At 36.2% G+C, this 21,275-nt stretch overlaps 2 protein-coding genes and 1 long non-coding RNA gene across 5 annotated transcripts; 1 reads left to right on the plus strand and 2 right to left on the minus strand.

The window, feature by feature from the left end:
• On the minus strand, positions 1-13,454 carry LOC126721585 (uncharacterized). The gene is made up of 16 exons (XM_050424636.1): positions 13,323-13,454; positions 11,060-11,425; positions 9,745-9,988; positions 8,769-9,046; positions 7,490-7,654; positions 6,561-7,307; positions 6,357-6,451; positions 5,811-5,873; positions 5,615-5,703; positions 5,458-5,523; positions 4,600-5,229; positions 4,363-4,431; positions 4,085-4,155; positions 3,848-3,905; positions 1,314-1,578; positions 1-887 (listed from the first exon to the last, which is right to left on the minus strand). Exons 2-16 carry the CDS (start codon positions 11,332-11,334, stop codon positions 151-153), a joined length of 3,852 nt encoding a protein of 1,283 aa, XP_050280593.1. The 5' UTR covers positions 11,335-11,425; positions 13,323-13,454; the 3' UTR covers positions 1-150.
• Positions 13,455-16,733: 3,279 nt separating this feature from the next.
• LOC126721612 (uncharacterized) lies at positions 16,734-19,302 on the plus strand. The gene is made up of 2 exons (XR_007653894.1): positions 16,734-17,065; positions 19,030-19,302. It is a non-coding gene; the product is annotated as an uncharacterized LOC126721612 (long non-coding RNA).
• On the minus strand, positions 18,394-20,965 carry LOC126721593 (uncharacterized). Of its 3 annotated transcripts, none has more exons than XM_050424651.1 (5): positions 20,643-20,965; positions 20,277-20,521; positions 19,406-19,617; positions 19,048-19,309; positions 18,394-18,868 (listed from the first exon to the last, which is right to left on the minus strand). In XM_050424651.1, the coding sequence occupies exons 1-5, from the start codon at positions 20,887-20,889 to the stop codon at positions 18,533-18,535; spliced, it is 1,302 nt and encodes a 433-aa protein (XP_050280608.1). In that variant the 5' UTR covers positions 20,890-20,965; the 3' UTR covers positions 18,394-18,532. The 3 variants fall into 3 exon arrangements, with proteins under 3 accessions (XP_050280608.1, XP_050280601.1, XP_050280614.1); XM_050424644.1 differs by having other exon boundaries at positions 20,277-20,524; XM_050424657.1 differs by lacking the exon at positions 20,643-20,965 and having other exon boundaries at positions 19,406-19,624; positions 20,277-20,463.
• Positions 20,966-21,275: the final 310 nt, after the last annotated feature.

Below are 21,275 nucleotides of genomic sequence, written 5' to 3' on the forward strand. Positions count from 1 at the left end.
TGTACAAATACTATAGGAATCATATTTCTCCATTGACTTGAAATTCATACAGAGGAATAATATTATAATTACAATTTTGTATCAATTGCTTCAGCTAGACAAGTTGGTCCTAATCTAAACATTGGTTTGAGAACTAATTGAGAATTTTCATCAGATAATGTTCAACTCCGATAGGTCATCCATTGGTATTTCGAGACCTACACAATCATAGTCTTGCAAGACATCGTCATCAAAGTTCAACCAAGTACTCAGATCTTGAGGTTCAGTAATGTCATTGGGTACATCTAGTGCTTCCACTGTATCTAATTCATTTAGTGGCAACTTAGCAAAATCAATGGGTTCCTCCGACTCTTTAGATGATTCCTGCGGAACATTACTGGGCAAGCGTGACCCCCTTTCTCTGCTTATTTTATTGGTAACAAGAGCCACTGAGTGACTAGATGCCTGAGCTGGTGGACAAGCAGGTTCTGTTGCTTCTGTAAGCCTGCCATGGAAACTGCTTCCTGATGTTGATAGATGACTAATCTTTTGCTTGGGCTTTGCTTTTGTTTTTCGTTCACTTCGGAAACTGTCCATTGATGAACGACTGGCTCCAGAGATAGAATTACTCTTTACAATATCTCCGTTCTGATCCCTGTCTCTCTCACTTCTCTTTCCCTTTACTCCATCAAGAACAGGGTTGTCAAGAGCTGATGTCATCCTTGAGGAGGCACTTCCAACAACATCATCAATTAACATTTCCCTCTTCTTTCCCTTGATGAACACTGAGCCATGCTTGGAAGAAGCTTGTTCAGAAGAGTGAATGACACTTTGGAGAGCATCTGATGAACCTCTGTCTATATTATCACTGAGGGAATCATACCTCTCAAAAGTGCTAGAAACGGCACCTGTGGCAGCAAACAATACCCAAAAGCTCTTTTTCATTAAACTGACACAAATAACCAAAAATTAGAGAAGCTACAGTTGAAAGATGTTTTTCTTAAAAAGGAAATGAATAACCCCTAGAGGTAGCACAATCAATTTAGGACCATGTCTCATGAAGTGTCCATCACTAGTTTGTATCTCCCTACCCCTCCCTTGGGATCAACATCCATTAAAAGAAAAGGTTGCCCCAAAGTTTAGTGATAAGTCAAAGCATGCCATGCTACCCAAGCCAGAGATTTATAGAATACACTCTTACCAGAAGGAAAAAAAAAATATATATATATATTTGGGGGGGGGGGGGGGGGGGGGGTTGTGGGGGAGGAGAGAATAAAAGGCATGCATTAAAGGGATCACAAAAAGAGCATGTAAAGATTTAATTTGAGATATACCTGATCCCCTAGCTTCCACTTGGTGGGAAGCTTCATTGCATGTATTACTAGCACTTCCTGAGCCAACACAATCAACCGATTTTGCATCATTATTGCATGGAGGTGGCGAAAATATGACATCCTGCAGTGCAGGCTCACTAAAGCAACTATTGCCAGTATCTTCAAATTTCCGACATCTAGCAAGAGTGCGCTTCACAAAAGCCAATGCAACTTGTTTCGAAATCTTACGGACTGCACTTTTGGAAGCATAACTCCCACGGCAAGCCTGTAAAAAGATTATTTTGACGGAAATTAATGGTTTATGATCATGAAATGCCTCCAGTTCACTTTACTTGAATGATCATATTTTTTTTTTTTTTTTTTGAATAAGATGTCTGAATAATGCCTACTACAGTACCATAATGCTGAAACTATTATTATTCTCCATTGTATAAACAATGAGATTATAACCCCAGGGCGTTTTAGTTATGAAGTTTACTAAAATAACCTCACTTGCATTTATTTATTTTTTATTGGTAAGTTACAAATGCACCACCCGATAGGATTTTTGAACCCATAACCTCACCCATAACGGCTCAACCTAGCACTTATAAGGGGAGGAAGTACCAGTTGAGCAGAGCTACAGCCCATTGGCCCTTGCAAATTATTTATTGTACAGACATTTGAACCAAAGAAAGATACTCCATAAAGCAGAGGAATTTGTTCATACAAGTATGCATGCACCCTCAACAAACACACTGATTTAAGATGCACCATAAGGTAAGACTAAAATATATAATATCAATGAGATGCTAGTGAACAAGTTAGAAAAGGAAGCAGCAACGAAAATGAGATTTTGCAGCTAAATACAAGCAATACTCATGATAAAAGACTATAATGATACATATTTACACACAATTATCTCCAAATCCACCTCTGACATAAGATAATCAATAAGGCCTTAGCAAGCAGTCTATATTGCCAACCAATTTATAAGAAATATCACCACCATAGATTGAAAAGACAATCAACATATCGATGGTATACTATGTTGAAACTGTTAAGGATGACAATATATATGTAAGACCATCTAAAATTGAAATTCCAATCATCAACCAAATATAAAGCCATGATCCTAAAAATAAGACAAACCAATCACAGAAACGTCATTATATATATATATATATATATATATATATAAGACGCTGCATTTTTCTCTATGACACTATCAAAACACAACTCCATGGTCTTTGTTTGGTTGGAGGGAGGAAAATGGTGGGGGTATGGAAAAGATTTAGTCTTCCCTCATGTGTGTTTGGTTGGGGGGATGGAAAAGTGGAGGATAGAAAATATCATTGTATAAAGTTACTCTCATGCCCCTAATACAAATTTGTTTAATAGTTTATAATAAGTGTTTTTTTTTTTTTTTTTTAAATTATAAACTTACAAACACAGCTAATAAAACAGCTAGCAAAAAAAAAAGAAAACAAAAAAACCTACCATTGGATTAAAAAAAAAAACAAAACTAACATTAACGTAATTGCACACAGTGGAGGCAACATAATCACAAAAGGAAGGGGTAGTTTTGGTGTTTTACCATCTACCCCTTCCCTCTCCCATTTTCTCCCCAAACTGGGGGGCAATTGGTTTTTGGTGGGCCCAAGAGGCCCCACCAAAATCTCCAACCCCCCAATTTCCCCTCCCAACCAAACAACCCCAAAAAAGCATTTTTCCCACCATTTTCCCCTCCCCTTTTCCATCCTCCTCCAAATCACCCCAACACTAAATGAAATTGCTTAGGTTTTACCATATATGATGTGCACAATTTCTGACAGCAGACACATTGTGGATTTAAGATGGCATGGCCTAAAGAATCATCAATATCAAGCAACCACTATACCCTAAACAGCAGTGATACTATCCGTGTAACCATATCATCTAGCCCTACAAACCCATCAAGGATGAATCAGTTGACGCCTCATGTTGCATTCACATTAACCAATTGAAATAGTAGAGTCCATTTGGTATAGCTTATTTTTCAGCTTTTTTAAATATGGGCAGTTTGAAAACGGTGTACAGAAAAAAAAAAAAAAAAAAAGAGGTTTTAAAAAGCTATACTTTGGAAAATTATGGTTTTCAACTGCAATTCCAAATGGACACTTGGATGAGGAAAATAATGCAAAAGGTGCAACAAAATAAAAAATAAAAAATAAAAAGCCCCAGGCACCATGACAGACCGCTATGTCCATGAAGTACCCACTAAACCCCCAAACTATTCTTCTGCTACATGCCTGTTTTGCCTACAGTGCAACAACTACACATAAGAAGTGGGGATTAGAACCTTCCCCACTATCATAAAAAGGTCATTACCCATAGCAACTACTATTACAACCCAACCATTTGTTCCAACACAAATAAAAATATATAAATACAATCTCTGGATCAAGAAGCAATTCTAAATTTCTACATACATCCACAAAAACTGATACATACCCAAATGGCTTAAAATTATACAAATACAAACAATGATTGATAAAAGGGACTAAACCAATTACCATCCGTTTTTGGTAAGCAATCCCAATAAGTTGGTCCATCGCAACTTGCTCCATAGTCCTGTAAATGAATCAACATTATTTTGACGGAAAGAGAATTTTATAGTCTATGTCACCAATGCCGTGACAGCACAAGAGTAATATCAAATGGTTGGTTGAGGAGTCTTGGGTTTCTCCTACTATTGAACAAAAAAAAAAGGTTTAATATATGTAGAACATGGAAAACATTCTGAATCTTACTGGCTTTCCACATCTCTCCCTTTCTGAATAGCTTCATCAATCTTTCCCAAGTTTTTCCTCTTTATCACAATCTACCATTTAGTCAAAAGCATTATAAAATTTCAGAAAGAGGAGGCCAGGAATAGAAAAGAGAGATTCAAGTTAATCAGGATTGAAAAAAAAACATCTAGAAAATATAGAAACTTCAAAACAAATTATGGTGAAAACACAACCTAACTTATGCTTAGATACTATTCATTGTATAGCCTGGAGAAATGAGAAAATTAGAGAAGGGCAACCTGTTGGTACAGTCCTTCCTTAAGGTCCATTATATCTTGTTTAATCACTTCTCCCTCTGCTAGATCAGGCTGCAAACAAGGCAAAAGAAGCACCACAAAAAAAGGAATATAACCATATATGAAATGAGAAAATAATTGCTGGCATGAAATTCATCAAGGAAACTTCTGAAATGCATCAACATAAAATTCTTCCACAAAGCTTCTAAACTGGAACAATATAAGGTATGAAAACCCTACCAATGTCTCTGGATATAGGCCAATACTCTGCAGTTCCAAAAGAAGCCTGTCATCCATGCACAACAGCTGATATTGGCAGTCAGAGGAAGAAAAGCTGGCAACATTTAATTCCCTAGGTTGCAGCTGACCAAGATCATTTGAACATATTTCACTGGTGTGCCCCAGATCAGAATGTGAAATGTCATAATCTCCCCGCCACTGCTCAATGCTATTTAAAGGACTGGATATGCTTGGGTTCCTAAATGAGTTAGATACAACACTCTTATCACAAGAAACTCTGTCTAACAAGCAATTCTTCTGCATCTGATAATCAACTTTCGACTCAACTTCTGATTCCATTCTGTCCCTGTCTTTGGGCTCAATATCTATCTGGTTACATGAACCACAATGAGAATCATCACTCGCATACTGCAGAGACAAAGTTTTCCCTTCACTGTGGGGGTAAGATTCTTCAATTTCATCTTCTTCTATCAGGGCAGAAAGAACTCTTTGGTATAATGGAGTAACCTTATCTGACTTTTTCATTTCAAATCTTCCCCGTAAAGAGTCAGTCTCAGCTAATTCTTGATTGAAGTGGCTTCCTAGTCTTACACCAGAATAATCAATCACTTCTTTATGCACACCAACACCCTGTGAGGATGGATAAAGGTGACAATTTGTCAATACTTATTCAAAAAATTTTGGCTCAAAATCCTAAATATCCATTTTTCCATTGTACTTTGTTTGAGATTGACATAAACTTATTTTGAGACATTTGATGTGTTTAATAACTAGGGATCAACATCAAAGCTTTTCCATTTAGCCAAAAATAGAAACAGGAAAATGGAAACTTGATGAAATGTACTGCAAAGTTAATACCAAGGCATTGAAATCGACGCCAAACATCTGAGACAAAGTATCGTCAAGCTCCTCTGCAAAACTTAGCTGATAAGACATCAAAAGAAGACAAATTGTAAGTCTCTGTCTGCAAGTTATTTATGAAGCCTCATATTCATCCCTGTAGATCAATAACTACCTGCTGCTTCAAGTAGGACAAATCCTCTGAGCTGACAGAAGCAAAAATAGATTCCATTTTCTTCCAAAATGGACCAGAACAGGCAAGACCTACAGAAATAAGCTATATTTTGTAATAGGTACAAATAATAATAAAATTGCTGCTTTTCTGGTGAATGGATAAAATTAGAAAAAAGAAATAAAGTCCAGGGGCATACTCCTAGCATTATGAGCAGCATTTGCAGCCACAAGCAGTTCTTCACGATCATCATCAGATTCACCTGGAAAATTATAATACCAAAAAATATGACTGTATAATTGTGATAAATTCAAATCAAGGAGAAACATACATATTTCACAAAGAAATAATTACTGAGCCACATATATGCATATAATAATTGAAATGAAACATGTTAAAAACATAATAAAAACAGTATGAAAATATAGAAAAAAGCATCAATTAAAAAAAAAATGTAACAAACATACATGCATGAAAGCTGGTCTCAAACACTCATTAAAGACTACTTACACTTACAGTGATCTTGTAGGATTTCAGTGCAATAACTATGGTAAAAATTAACATTAAGATGTGAAAATACGTAAAGCAGGGGTAAAAGGCTAATAGAATTTTGTTCTTGCCACTAAGCGTCAAAAGCTTCTAAGTATCATAAACATCTTGAAAAGTTTTAGATCCTAAGACAATTTGAAACCCTAAACTCTAAACACAATTAAGACGAATTTTTCATGGTTTAATTCAATCTTACCTGTATAATTCAAAGAACCATTGTTTATCATCGGCCCAACACGAATTGAAGCCTTGCGGTCTTTCAGCTTTTTTGAAGGTGGGCGGCCAGATTTACTGAATCCAAGAAATGGTAGTTGATTCAACAACAATGAGATTTCTCACAATAAAAGTATTCAATTCATATTCAATCCTTATTGTACAAAAGAAAAAATGATGTGTTAACCTTCTGTTCTTTTCAGAGCTAGGCTTCACGCTTTGCAGGGGCTTTGTGGTTGATAAATTCTCCAACTTCTCCCTCACTAAAGGAATTTCTGTTCTTGTTAAAGATGAACCCCTTCCACTCCTTCCTTGTCTACGCACGCCATCTCCACTTTCATTACTCAGTAGTTTATTCTTCTTTGTGGGCATTACAAAGGGCACAACTTTATGAGTTGCAGTTAAAGCAACTTCAACATTATCTATCCCTTTCTCTTTCAATTTGTGTTCGCCAGCACCTGATTCTTCACTTTCAGACAACCCAAATGGAGATGAAACATTCTCAAGTTCCAACTTAATTTTTGGGTTATTGTTATCTACACTGCTGGTCCCAACAACTGAAGTTTTAGCACTAAAATCAGTAGTTGCTAAGCTTTGAGATGAAATCTGAGCTTCAGCATGGTTTGAGACAGGAGAAACTAAATTTGATCTCCTTGTGCGTGAGTTTTTATGTGGTCTCTGACCAACCCACTGTGTCATAGGATGTATGGATGAACCTGAAGACATCATACGCTTTTGGTTATTTCTCACACCTGCAACTGCAACTTTATTTAGACCTTTAGGCTGTTCCCAATCTTGAAAGGTTCCGGATGAAGGTTGAATATTAGGAGATGAGTCTAGCCCCATGACAGAGCCAGTCCGAGGTGCCCTAGAAACCTTTCCTTTTATCACTGTATTTGGACTGCCCACTGGGGTATCCTCCTGAATATTTGACCTAATAAATGAAGCCACAAACCAATTAAAAACATTATCATAACCACCAAATTGAAAAGCAAGATATGTTAAACACATCAAGGAAATCAGATGCAGAACATGATGGTCTTCAATCATATTAAGCGCTACTGATACTGCAACTCCTGGCCCTTAGAATGATAATATCAAGAAGAATATACGTACTTGTTTCCTTTTGCTAAAAGTCTATGTTCAAATTGAACTGCACGGTCCCTTGGAATCGGCATACTTTCCAGTTCATTCCTGGGTAACGTGCAAGCATCTGAACTAGCAGGCTCAAGAGAACCATCCAACTTGTTGACTCCAACAAGTCCGGGGCTAGATTTCAATCTGCAATAAATGAAAACCTAAAACATCAAGGGAAAGAACAGATTGCAGGGGAAAAAAAATCTTGAAATTCCCCCGTGCACAAAAGAAACAAGGGATAAACCACATTTTTATGTAGACATAATCAAGATCCCAAACTTTCCAGATCCTTCACCAAATTATCAGTAAGGTTGTTTCAAGTACAAGGTTGAATACTAATTTTCAGTCAACTAAAAAGGACATGGATAATTATTGGGGCTATCTTACCTAGCACTACTGTAAGGCATGAAGGCCTGACCTAGTTTTCTGGGCCCAGTCCCTCCCAAAGACAATTTCACATGCATGAAGCTAGGCATCAAGCCCCATGATGCAAGCCCAAGGTCCAAGAAAATTTTTTCTGATTAGTAATTAACACATGCACCTAGCAGGTCTTGAGTGCATGACCTCACCTTCCACCTTGTTCTTACAAGAGAGAAGATGATGTTTGAGCTAGAGCTCATCGGCAAGCCTTAATAAATATTTCCTTGCTTAAACAGGACTAGTCTAGTAAAACTGATGAGAAAAATTAACTTTAGCTAGTTAGCCAATATTTATGCCATATACGATACATGTCCAATTTTTTCGCTTACAACAAATGGGAAAGGGTAATTTTAACCCAAATTCTCTGCCATGAGAGAACCAGGAAATGCCAATGAACCACAACGCTCTTGGCAAGATACATGTCCAATTAATTTACTTGAATATCACTAATTTTATATTTCTGCAAAAATCCTTCCTGCACAAAAAATAAAACGTACTGGTCTTATAACAAGAAAAATTACTGTATCAAGGGTTCTGTAAACATAAAAAACCTAGAAAGTTTCTCTCACAAATTACCAACACATATCCAACAAAATGAACCAAAACAACCAAAGAGTAACAATGACACAAACAAAAAATCCAGAAAACAACTCAATTACAATAAATAAATAAAAGCTGATGAAATTGAACAGAAAACCTCATCTTAAAACAAAGAAAAATTTTACCAAATTAATAGCATATCTGTACTAAGACTTAATAAAAGCTACATACCAGCTATATCAAAATGAAGAGTATATAAAAATCAAGTAATTGTTTCTTCTAGATCACAATAAAATACCTGAAACCATGAGCATCACTAGATCGCAATTTAGACTCAGGATTCAACTTTGGATGTGAAGCTCGTTTTGTATCCCTTTCACCAGTTATTACTCTATTACCTACAGCCCCAACAGAACGCTTCTTCTTTATTTTTTGATCCAATCCTTCACCACCAGCAAGCAATCGGCGAGTCTTTTCTTCAATCCGAACAGAACCACTGCCAACTGCTTGGAGAAGATCTCCATCCTTATCAGTGACCATGTGAAGCCTTGACGTTGCAGCAGACCTACCATCTGCCTGGTAGCATTACAAAACAGAACAGAATCTTAATTAACCAGAGGAAAATGCCTTGCATTGATCCTTTCAAAAAGCATAAAGGCTAACAATAACAAATGCTCCTAAATGCCCTATTACTAGCACCAAGAGGTTGGAAAAAAAGAGAGTCAAAGTCCTAAAATTTCCTATTTTTTCTTTCTTGATAAAAAGTGTAATAGTGTGATATTTTCTGGGAACCTTGGAAATAGGAGTCTGATTCTTAAAGTTGTTCCTAAATATATATTTTAAGGATATCATGGGGTTGTTCCTAGAGCATTAAGTCTGGTTTTCAGTCTTCTTTATAAAAATAAATAAATAAAATTATATCATTCTGCTGTATCTTTGGATAGCAGGCTATTCTATCAAGAGTTGGAACCTCTTTTCATTGTTCCCTAAATTTTTATGCTAGTTAATATCTTCCTTTTGTTACTGGTGTTAAGATCATAAGGTTTTTCTTATTATACATCAAATTAGTAACCTTTGGAGCTACATCATTCTCATTGAAGAAACTAAAATTCAAACCCTTACTTAAATGGGGGGAAAAATCCCTTGAAATTGAAAGAAGACTAAAGAGAGAATCTAAGCTTCACTACTCATGGATTCTAGAGGAGATCAACAGAGTTGAAGACTGAATATCAGAGAAATAGATCACAGCTAAGAATTAACATTCAAATACTAACCCGCACATCCACCACTGAAGTACGAACACGCTTATTCAACCCAATACCCTTGGTTTTGTCCTCCAATCTTTGAGTTACAGAGTCATGAGAGTTTCTGTGAATCTGGCTTCCCATCCTTGCTAAGTTTACTCCACCAGACCTCTCACCCGATGAAAGATCACTACGTTGTCGCTTCTTTGAGCCTATAACTTCCTTATACTTGTCCAATTTGAAAATGGAATCGCATAACAATTTTGCCCTATCCCTGGTGGAAAGACATCACAGTCTCATTAACACACCACAACTCCATAGTCAATAATACTCATTTCTACCATACATTATGCAAGCATAAGTTTAAAATAGAACTCCCATCTATCATACAAATATTAAACTCTGGGAAAAGAAAATACATGTGTTTTTTTCTTTTCTTTTTTTGGGGGCGGGGGGGGGGGGGGGGGGGGGGGGGGTTTGTTGGGAGGGGAGTGGGGGTGTTTATACATACACATATTTTAATCTTTATCTTTAGATCGCAGTGTATATGTGTGTGTGCACTATAGTTGGCATTTACGGGCTGTTACTTCTGTCTTTAATCAATTAGGATGTTGCAGTTTAGAACTTGTTATATGTAGAAGTCTTGGAGTTCCAAACTTTGCACTCGAATCACCAATAAGTATTTGTGCAGATGATTTTTATGTTTCTGTTTTATTACCAATTTTCAACATTTTCAAATTACACAAGCATATTATCTATATTCCTTGTCCCATATTTTATTAACAACGCATAACTCAAAGGTCTTGTCAGTGCTTCATTGTAAAACAGATCACATGTGAACAAATTCTTAGATCCCCAATCAACTTTGAAACACAAATTTCCACAATAGGCAATAATAATTGATGAGAAGAATTTCAATGGTGTTCAAGGGTCTATGAAGACTTTATAAACTAAAGGAAAAATGCAGGTTACCAAAGAACATGTTCCACAAGAAGCAAGGATCAAACAAAGTTTTTTTTTTCTCTCTTCTTTTAAACCTGTCATTGTGTCATACAATGTACCCTATTTAAATTATTAAGTTAAGTGAAATCTTTCATTTATACCATGATGTATATACTAAATACCATGCATCAAGACTCATGGCCTTTTTCAGTTTTCTCCCTCTTTCATTTCCAAATATATAATAACCACAATCGTCCAAAGTTTCCACTGCTGCTACATAATTTCAATCATGAAGCTTAGCATTCTTTTCTTCTTTAACGAAAGTCTTTAACGAAAGACACACATCGTTGTCCAAAGAATAATATGCTTACAGAAACAAGCAGTAAAATGAATAAAAATATACCTGGCCTTTCTGGAGGCATCTCGGACACTTTCTTTAAAGTGCTTTAGCTCCTCTGTAGCCACTGGAGGTGGAGGTTTAGGATGGGCAACTCCAAAGGAATGGTCCTCTGATGTACTTCCAAGAGGAACACCCAGAACCCTTCTTAGCTCTCCCGAGCGTGTATATTTCTGATTGCCCAATATAATCGGGTCCAATGGTAAACACTGAGGCAAGGGAGGCATATCTGGTGATGGCGTTACACTCCCCCGGCTTGAATTATTCCCAGAATTAAACATGAAGCACTCAATACCCTTGGTGCAGCTTCCAAACCTGTATAATTGGATGATCCCAGACCTTTTTCTTAAACCAACTCAAATCTAGAACTTCCTGCCATCAAACAACGACACATGGATAATATAAGCATCCTTTCTTTATATATATAATTTGGATAATATAAGCATCCTATTGACTAGCCTACAAAATTTATTACTAAAAGGAAAAAAATTTGGCTCCAAACATGTTTAGATCTATCTTGCTCCACGCTATGTGGCAATTAAAGAGACCATTCATGTGTAGTTTTAGTCTATTTAAATAATACATAATGATAATCTTATAATTTGCCAAGTAATGGGTAGGAAAAGATAGCTTTGAACATGTTTGGAGCAAAACTTTGTTTTTACTAAAAATGCACGTATAATGCAGCGACCGGCCATACCCATTAAGGGAAGTTGAGAATACTAGACCCCTATCAAGTAAACCCCGGATGCACAACCCCACCTCACCTGCAAGAACCATGTATTACCCAGGACTTGAACTAGAGATCTCATGAGGGGTTCCCATGAAGCCAACCAATTGAGCTATGTTGTACGAGATATTGAATTTTTCATATTTTGGGACAAAAAGAACAGATAAGCTCAACTCCAACCCACTCCCCCTCCCCCCATATTTTCCTCCTTTTTCTTGGGAATTAAAAGTGATTTGCATTTGACTAAGCTTAGTTGCTTAACAATGAGTTTTACCAAATAAGTTGGTTTACGAGATCTCAATGCATTCCAAGAACTGTTATAATATGTTAGCTCCCTCCGGTGGTGTTCGGTCCCGTTGGAAAAATATTTGGAAGCCAAAAGTCCCCTCTAAAGTTTCTTTCTTCCTCTGGCTGACTTCTATGGGAATACATTCTAACAGTAGAGAATACGAGGAAGCAAAGTATTATCTTGATTAGTTGGTGTTGCATGTGTAATGTATTGTTCCTTGGCTTTGGTTTTTGCCCTGTTTGGGATTTATTGGGTAATGCTGAGGAGGGTTATTGATTTACTAGCTTGTTGGCAAAGGAGGCTTGGGCATTATTGCAAGATTACTCGGTAACTGGTTCTAGCGGGTGGGGTCAGTTGCCCATAGGTGTTTGATTAACCGTGAGGATTGTTGTACAATATGCTCTATGATGTGCAACTAATCTAAGTGAAGTTCTCCTATGTCATAAAAAAAAAAAAAAAAAAAGTATTTGGAAAGCTATTCCTCATTGTTTGATGTGGTGTATTTGGAGGGAAAGAAACGCAAGGAGATTTGATGGGTGCAAGAGGACTATGATAGAGCCGAAAGCTTTCTTTATGAAGACGCTTCTTGAGTCGTTAGTTTAGTTGATCTTCTTTATTTTTAGTAGTTTTAGAGCTTTACCATGATGCTCTGTTAGTAATACTTCTAGTCTAGGAAGCATGGACACTTCTTTTGGGTGCCATACGCACCCACCATGTCATATTATAATTTTTCAAAAATTGCTTCCTATCGCCATATCGTAACCATACCCGTGTCCATGCTTCCTAGCTTCTAGTGAACTTACAGTTATTTTTATTAATAAATTTTCTTACTACCTATCAACAAAATAAAATAAAATAAAAACTAGCTCCAAAAGCATCAACAGAACAAAGCTGTTACAGCAACCAGTAACCTCATCATATAACGAAAGCAAAAAAAAAAAAAAACAAAAATTATATGAACTTTCAATATGATTAAAAATCTCCTACACGTGTTTTTTTAATTATTTAAATTAAAACTGGAATCGGGAATTTTGTTTTCCACAGCTTTCCCGGGAACCAAACAGATCAAACAATAGGGAATTACAGATAAACTTACAAAAGAAATATCGAAATTGCAGTAGCAGAAAAAAGGAAACCCTAAGTGGAGGGGATGAACTCAAAAATTAGGGGTGTGTTAAATTATAGATCAATTTAAATGAAAAATACGTGAATTTTGAAAATCGAAGAGTTGCGTGAGTGAACAAAAGTACCTGAGAATTGGGAATTGAGATTCAGAATCGCGCCAATTTTCACTATGATTTTCGATAAAGACAAGTAGTTTTTATTTTTATGTAATAATAATATATATATAAACTAGTAAAGCGGGAGAGACCCGGGTCGGATTGGGGGTCAATGGAAATAAATAGAATACAGGCATAGGACTATTTTTTCAATTTTTACTTCTACTATTTTTTTTTTTTTTTTTTACTGATTTTAATAAGTTACCAAAAATAAATAAATAAAAAGAACAAAATGGGAAGGACACAATTGGCTACAGGAAATTCTTAACACAACCATTGAACATGACATGATATAGACACAAACCTTGAACATGACACACACACAAATTTAGTAATTTAGAAATGAGTCTTAATGAGTTCATGTTGGATTTGGGTCGACATTAATTGACTCATTTAATATACGTGTCTATTCAAGTCAGTCATAGAAAACCTATTTGACCCATTTAATTGAGAATCATTGTACCAATTTACCCATTTAAGGACCTAGCTATATAAACTTATTTTCTCCTGTAATCTCATTCTTCTCATGTCAATGTGAATCCAGTGTTTTGATATCGAAATTTCACTTTATCAAGGAGTATCTTTTTTAATCTTGATGTGAGAAGTTATGACATGGCAGCTTGGCCAAGAGAAAATCATTGTCTAAGGCATGAGAAAATCATTGACAAAGTTATGACACGTCACCTCAACTGAACTCTAGTGAGCAAGAAAAGTAATCAACAAAGTCTACCAATTCCAATATAAGAAAGTATTTAATTTGACATCCAAGTCCTACTCCTATCATTATGGGATAATGGCATAGCAATCCATATCCTAAAGAAGTATAACAGGGAATCAAGGCCCCCAAGGAAAGCATGAAAGCATTGCCCTACAAAACACCTCCTTAGCAATCACTTTAACCTATAGAAGTTCCTTGCTAACTTAGCCATCAAAGATTCCCTTATCAGCACACCTCTAGCATCACAACTCCTTTTGCAAGTATTCAAGGACAATGTTACACCACCAATCAATTGCATCATCGGTTGACATCGTTTGTGAGAAAATGATTATTGTGTATCTCCCAATATAAAAGATTGAATAGAGGAGAAACCAATAATAAGCTCATGCACCACGTCCTTTCCCAAGGCATGCATGACTAGTGACTCCTATCGGCAGTACCAACCCACAGCATACATCACCTATAAAGTTGAGGGTGAGATGAGTAGCCAATTAAGAAGGGCTAAACAACCCACAAGAGACAAAAGTAAGGGAGGAATTTGAGGTGACTAGTAATTAAGGTGGATGAACAACTTCGAGAAATGCAACAACAATTGATCAAAGAGTTACAAGCCTTGAAAATCAAGTCTACAACGACTGTAGATGAGCTTTTCCAAAAGATAGATCCCTCTTATACCCTGCAAATCATGAGATATATCCATTACCTTCCAAGTTCAAGATAACATAGCTAAAAGTCTTTGATGGTACAAGATACGCTTGACCATTTAGAAACATACAAGGTCTTGATGCACTTGCAAGGCGTCCTAAATGAGATCATGTGCAAGGTCTTCCCTACAACATTGAGAGGATTCACTCGAATCTTGTTTAGGAAGCTTAGATTTGGGTCAATTGCATTATCAAGTCTTCATTAATTGAAAGCTTATTTTTATATTCAAATATAGACAATCAATAAAGATAGTTGTAGTGATGAAGGACCTAGGAGTGTATTGGGCCGTAGGCCCTGTTTGAGGACATTTAGTAGTCTGATGATAGGTATACATTTACAAGGAAGTACGAGTTAGTCAGTTACGGACAGATTATGGTCATGAGGGTTTGGGAAGGCAGTCCGAGGAGAAAGGCCTCCTCGACTTAACAGAGTAGAGGTCAGAGAGGTTGACCTGCCATTAGGAGTAACGCGCAAAGCAATTCTATTGATAAGGATAAACATCAGGAGGGAATAGGACAAGGAGAGGCTAAGAAATATCTAAGGGAAAGTTACTACCACCGCATTAAATGCTCTGTAGCTAACTCTTTGGCCGCATTAATGTGGAGGTAATACCCGAACAGTAATATATAGCCTTACAGCTACCTCCAAAGACTTAAGGAAGGTGCTGATAGGACTGGGATCAAAGCAAGCTATTTGGCCTACATGTGGAGGGCGGAGATGAATTAAAAGAGGGGGATATAAGGAAGAAAGACACCATTATATAGAGGCATCTGAGAATCTGTAGAAAGAAAAAGACTGTAGCACTGAGAACTGTAATTATAATAAAGTCTAAGAGAAATATATTCAAGAACTACTCTCCTCGGATTTTGCTGAGGAATGATTTCTTCACATAAAACCTGTTTTTCTTTATTTTACTTAAATCTTTAATCTATTGTGAGCGTTGTCCAACTAATTGAAACCTAGTTTTCAGCCCACTTTCTACAAATTATTTGTATTGGGCTATTTGGGCCTTAGTCATTTTACATTTTGGGCCCAAGATCCAAAATCGCTCTTACAATAGTTATGACATCACAAATCACACATTTTTAACTAGTTTATTTGGAGATTTAGCAACCATCGAAGAAAGCTTTATGCTTCTAATTTCTATTGTCCTAAAAAATAAAATAATTCATAAAATTAATCCAACACTGATAAACTAATTCTTTAATCTATTACAAAATGGATATCAATAGCAACTATTGAAACTCGCAAAAAGTGCCACGTTATTGCAATAATGCTGAGAAGTTTCCAAACCACTTGTTTGGGAAGAGAGAAATGAATGAAAATAATAGTTTTAGAATATTTCTTCCATTTTCTCGTTTGGGAGTTTTAAATGAATGAATGAAAAGTTCATTATCTTATTTGAGAGTTTAAGTAAGAGGAAATAGAATAGGTAAGAGGGAATATTCATTCTTTTCTATTTTCTCAAAACTTCAAAATTTCATTCCCCCCCAAATTGGGAGGAATAAGAGGGAATAAAATAAATTTTAATGATTTTTTTACTACAACTCCCAAAATACATATATTTAGCATTTAAAAAAAAGGTCTAATAGCAATATTGTCATAAAATAATTCAATTCTTTTCCTTGTACGTTACTCCTAAATAAGATTACCTTTCATTCATTTATATTCCTTTTATTTTAAAACAATCAATACTTAATTCCATTACATTTTATGCATTCTATTTTGTTTTATTCATTTATGAACTCTCAAATGAACCATAAATATGTAAATAGTATTAAATAGAAGCAGAAGTTGGGTAGCAACAATTATTCATTATTTCCCTCTATTGGGAGGATACAATTATTCTGGGTTGCCTCTATTGAGAATTCTCGTACCCTCTGCTTATTATGCATAAACTTTTGTCTTTTTGATATGTTATGTCAATAGCGCATTTTGGGCTTTGTTACAAACACAAACGGGCCTGTTTGTTTACACACAAATAGTATTTGTATTCTCTGTCCTGTGTGTTCTGCTTTTGGTATACAAGATGGTTGTCTCAATGCCTAGCTAACATTACGAGACTGACACAAATTTATGATGTGGAGGTAGTCTGGGACCCTGGGTGCCTTGACAATTAGCAGGAGATAAATACTTGTCTTGAATTTGCTTGCCTATTCTGCCTATGTTCCAGGGTTCTTGACCGCATATTATGTATTAAACTTGATCTTCTTCTTCTTCTTCTTCTTTTTTTCAGTAAATGTTAACTATGGTTGCACAAGCTTTCATTTTGATCAAATTTGACAAAGAGGTCAGTTTGTATTGCTGTTGGTTTCTTCTGTTTGGTGTCTGAAAACAGATCCCAGAAAATGTAGTTACTAAATTGTTTTCATTGCTATGCTTTCAATAAAATTGTATGATCTCATACTATAATATGACCACCTCATGATTCTCTTTAATCTTCTTCAAAATATACAACCATGACCAAAATTTAAGAAGTAGATATTAGGGGTGCTATCAAATTTAGTTTTGTTACTGTTATCAATAGAACACCACGAAAGGAAAGACCTATGCAAATATATTATTCAAAATATGAAATATCCGGATATTTTGTATGAGGAATCTTTTAATGGAATATTCAGACCTAATATTCCTTCTGTTTTGTTTGAAATAGTGAATATTGTTCGCCTCTAAGTTTCAAACTGCATATCCAAATTATATGATGACAAAGATGAGAATCTTTTAATAGCATATTCAGAGCTAATATTCCTTCTGTTTTAGTAAAAGCTTGATATGTATGATTATTGTGGGATTAAAATGGTACAGTCATGAGGTTTAAACAACCAAGTTGATGCACACCATCTTCTCTGTATACCATATTGGTGCCAGTGCATTACTGTGGCCTTTAATTCCTTACTATACCATATGGGTAAAACTTATTACAAACTAGCATGTACACTGTTAAATAACACTAAACTAGTGTATATAAATGTTAAATAACACTAAAATCATGACTTTCACTCACATTTTCAATTTCAAAATCGTGAGTTAGATTCACGAATTTTAGTGTTATTACACACTTGTGTGTATCCACACAAATGTGTAATAAACACTATCTTTTTTTTGATAGGTACAAATGTGTAATAAACACTATCAATACCATATTACCCACTTCTTCTCATGCTATCACAACTTTTAGGTCACTAATATTCTATTATCATACATGAAACATTTTTCTGCTTCAACTGTTCCCCCTAAATGAATCCACACTTCTATTCTAATACCTGCAGAAAACACAAAGCCCTTTATTAATTTTTTTATTTGATTGGTAAGTTACACACTCAATGGATCTTGAACCCATGATCTCACCCTCCACTTAGAATTTATAAGGAGAGGGAATGCCAGTTGAGCTAGAATTCATTGCTAGTTGAGCTAGACCCTCATTCTAGGTAAGTTCAAGTTCAACATCACAGAAACCCAATTAGGCATTCAAATCTATCCCTCTCTCTCTCTCACCAACAAATTCAAATTCCCCATAAATCTGTAATTAGAACAGAAGTCCTACATATCTGAGGAACAACTACAATATTTTAGGGAAGTCCCCTAAATCGATAAATGAACTAGGTTTTGATGCATAACTTCTATAGAAACAAGGATTATATTCCTCTAAAATTTTCCAGTAACAAATGTAATGTACATATTTGTCAATATCTGAAAGAAAAAAATCAATCACCTACACAATCAACAATTTGGATGGGGAGAAGAAGTTGAGACAACTTCAAGGTATGATTTTGGCTGTATTAGGTCTAAATGAAACTTGTTCTTCTCCAAGCAAAAGCGACCTTAAAATGGCTTCGCATATACCATCATAATGCACTATCAAATGTCCACCATTTGGAACTTCATGATACCGAATCCAGGGTAGCTTCCCAGAAACAAATCTTTGAAGCTGAACAGGCACAACCTTATCTTCTAAACCTTGCCATATGTGCACAGTGCTTTCATTTTGAGGGTATGGATTGCACAGATCCAAAGGGTCAAATTCCCATTTGCCAAAAGCCAGCATAAAGTCACGACGGAGAGTATCAAAAACACTTCTCTCCCGTAACTTATCCTGTAGGTTGAAATAAAAACTTTATCACAATCATCATGAAACACAACTAGTATGGAACTTGAACTTTGATAAGTTTTATGCCTATACATTGTTGAGCAGAATTTGAATAACTTGAATTAACTGTAGCATCAAAAATATTTATCCTTTCTGCATTTGTGCAGAGTGAATATGTAGCTTACCTGGGTGAGCATTGGGAATCCTGATATAGTCTTCAAAACATCTATGTCTCGGTCATTGAAGAACATCGGGTTTCTTTCCAAGACAGAAGTTGAAGGGAGCCATTTTTGATTCACCCACCAGTGTAGTAGTCCAGGAGCATGATTTGCAAACCACATTGACCACCTCACAAGTTTCTTCCTGTAGTCATCCTTTACCACTCTATCAGGTAGAGAACGCCACCAGTAATTCACAACCGGGACTACAAAAGACACACCTGCTAGCCTGGAAAAATGGTTTTGAGACAACAATTAGGTTCATGACATTATTGAGCAGGGAAAAAAAAGATTGAAACTATAATTTTGAAGTTGAGTATTTTGCCTGTCTGGTATGTATTTGAGGCAACTCCATATGGAGTAGGATCCCATTGAGACTCCAATCACATAAAACTTGGATCCTATCTGTAAATGATCAGCAAGTTCTTGAATGTCAAATGCTTCACTCTTTACTGAGTGCTTTGGGTCTGCATCACTTTCTCCATATCCCGCACGATCAAATAGCAGAAAATATATCCCCAACTCATCTATTAGTTCCTGGAAACTAAAGCAGTGTGAAAATTCACATCATCTGACATTTGTACAATGTTATTTCTTTGATAGTTTGAACCTGACACACTATTACTTCCTTGACTGGAAGGTATATCAGGGTTCTTCTTATAAAATCACTCACGTATATGAACATGATGATCTCTTAAAAAAGAATAAGAAAATAGCATTAACAGATAAAGGATCTTTGAAAGCATAGATAGAATGACACCTCTTGATATGTGTGCACAAGTGTGTGATCAAAATTGCTCCCCAGGGCTGGACCTTCCCCAGAGCTATTCCTTTATATTCATTTATATGAAGTTTTAACTCAACTACACAACAACATCAACCAAACCTTAGTCCCAAAATTTTTGGGGTCGGCCTAAGAAATCGCCCCAACGTGCATCTATAGTGGATCCATTCAAAATAAAGTGACTAAATTTTAGTCTGCCCGTCAACCTACTATTACCCTCCTCCTTTTTCCGGGCTTGGGACCGGCTGTGAACATAATAATCACAGACACAGGCGGAGTTTAGTTCTAAATCAACTAAATTCATCAATATCAAGCATTTTTTTTTTACCCATTGCAAACCCAACTGAGAATGTCTAACACAGTTTCAGATTTTCATAATGAAGGTTGAGAAGAGGGAGACTTATGTACGTACTTGAGGTGCCAGAAAATTCATCTCTTTGGAGCTCCCTAAGCCGTGGACAACAATGATCTTGAATTTAGCTTTGTCCTTGGGCACACCTCTCTCCCTGTAAGCCAGGTACCTCCCATCTTTGAGTTTGAATCTTGAAGAAACCACAGGAGAATCTTCTGGGGAACCAGTCTCTGAAGGAGTGGGAGGAGAAGGAGGTTGTTTTTTTCCTTGATAAACCATTCCTAGAAGACCCATCAACAAGGCAACTGCTGTTTTGGAAAACATTGATCAAAAATATCAGAAGGTAGATCTGGGTAACAGGTACCATCATCGTCATATTGATCAACATGGGTGTGGCTAAAAAGTGAGTTAAGGCAAGGTTCATACCTGACACGGATTGTGTTTTGAGTTTGAAGGGACTCCAAAGGTTTAGCAGATGATGAGGATGATGTCTGAAATCCTTTTGTTTCTTTTTTGACTTGTAGTCGGTAGCTAGCTTTTCAAAGGTATTAGTGTATATTGGGTTGCAAGGATTTTGAGTTTGACTACCCAAAACTCTAATAAGTTGTTGTTGATTACTTATAAATTTTTTAACTTTAGTGGACACCCTGTGAAGGGTTTGATGAATGGGCATTTTTTTAGGCCTTTCTGTAGCTCTTGATTTTGTTTTGTGTCCCCTCCTAAAAAACTTGGCACTTCAGCAAAAATAATGTTAAACCAGCTAAGCAAAAATATATATATAGTATACCATATTTGCACAGTTTTCTACCTGAAGGAGGAAACGAAATTTTACCTTTAGATGGGAGTTTTTGATTTCGAGGGACTCACTGCCATTGGCTATATTTTCAACCTTCCTTTTAACAAACTTTAGGCATTGGCATGTTGGCCACCCTGGCTGGCTCTCTGTCTCGCATCTCTCTATCTCTCTCTCTCTCTCTCTCTCTCTCTCTCTCTCTCACCCGTGCCTTTCTGGTTTGTAAGGTAAAAGCAAGAATTCCCTTATTTTCTGTTTTTCTCTTT

The sequence above is a fragment of the Quercus robur genome, chromosome 1, assembly GCF_932294415.1.
Source record: "Quercus robur chromosome 1, dhQueRobu3.1, whole genome shotgun sequence".
Classification (NCBI taxonomy): Eukaryota; Viridiplantae; Streptophyta; class Magnoliopsida; order Fagales; family Fagaceae; genus Quercus; species Quercus robur.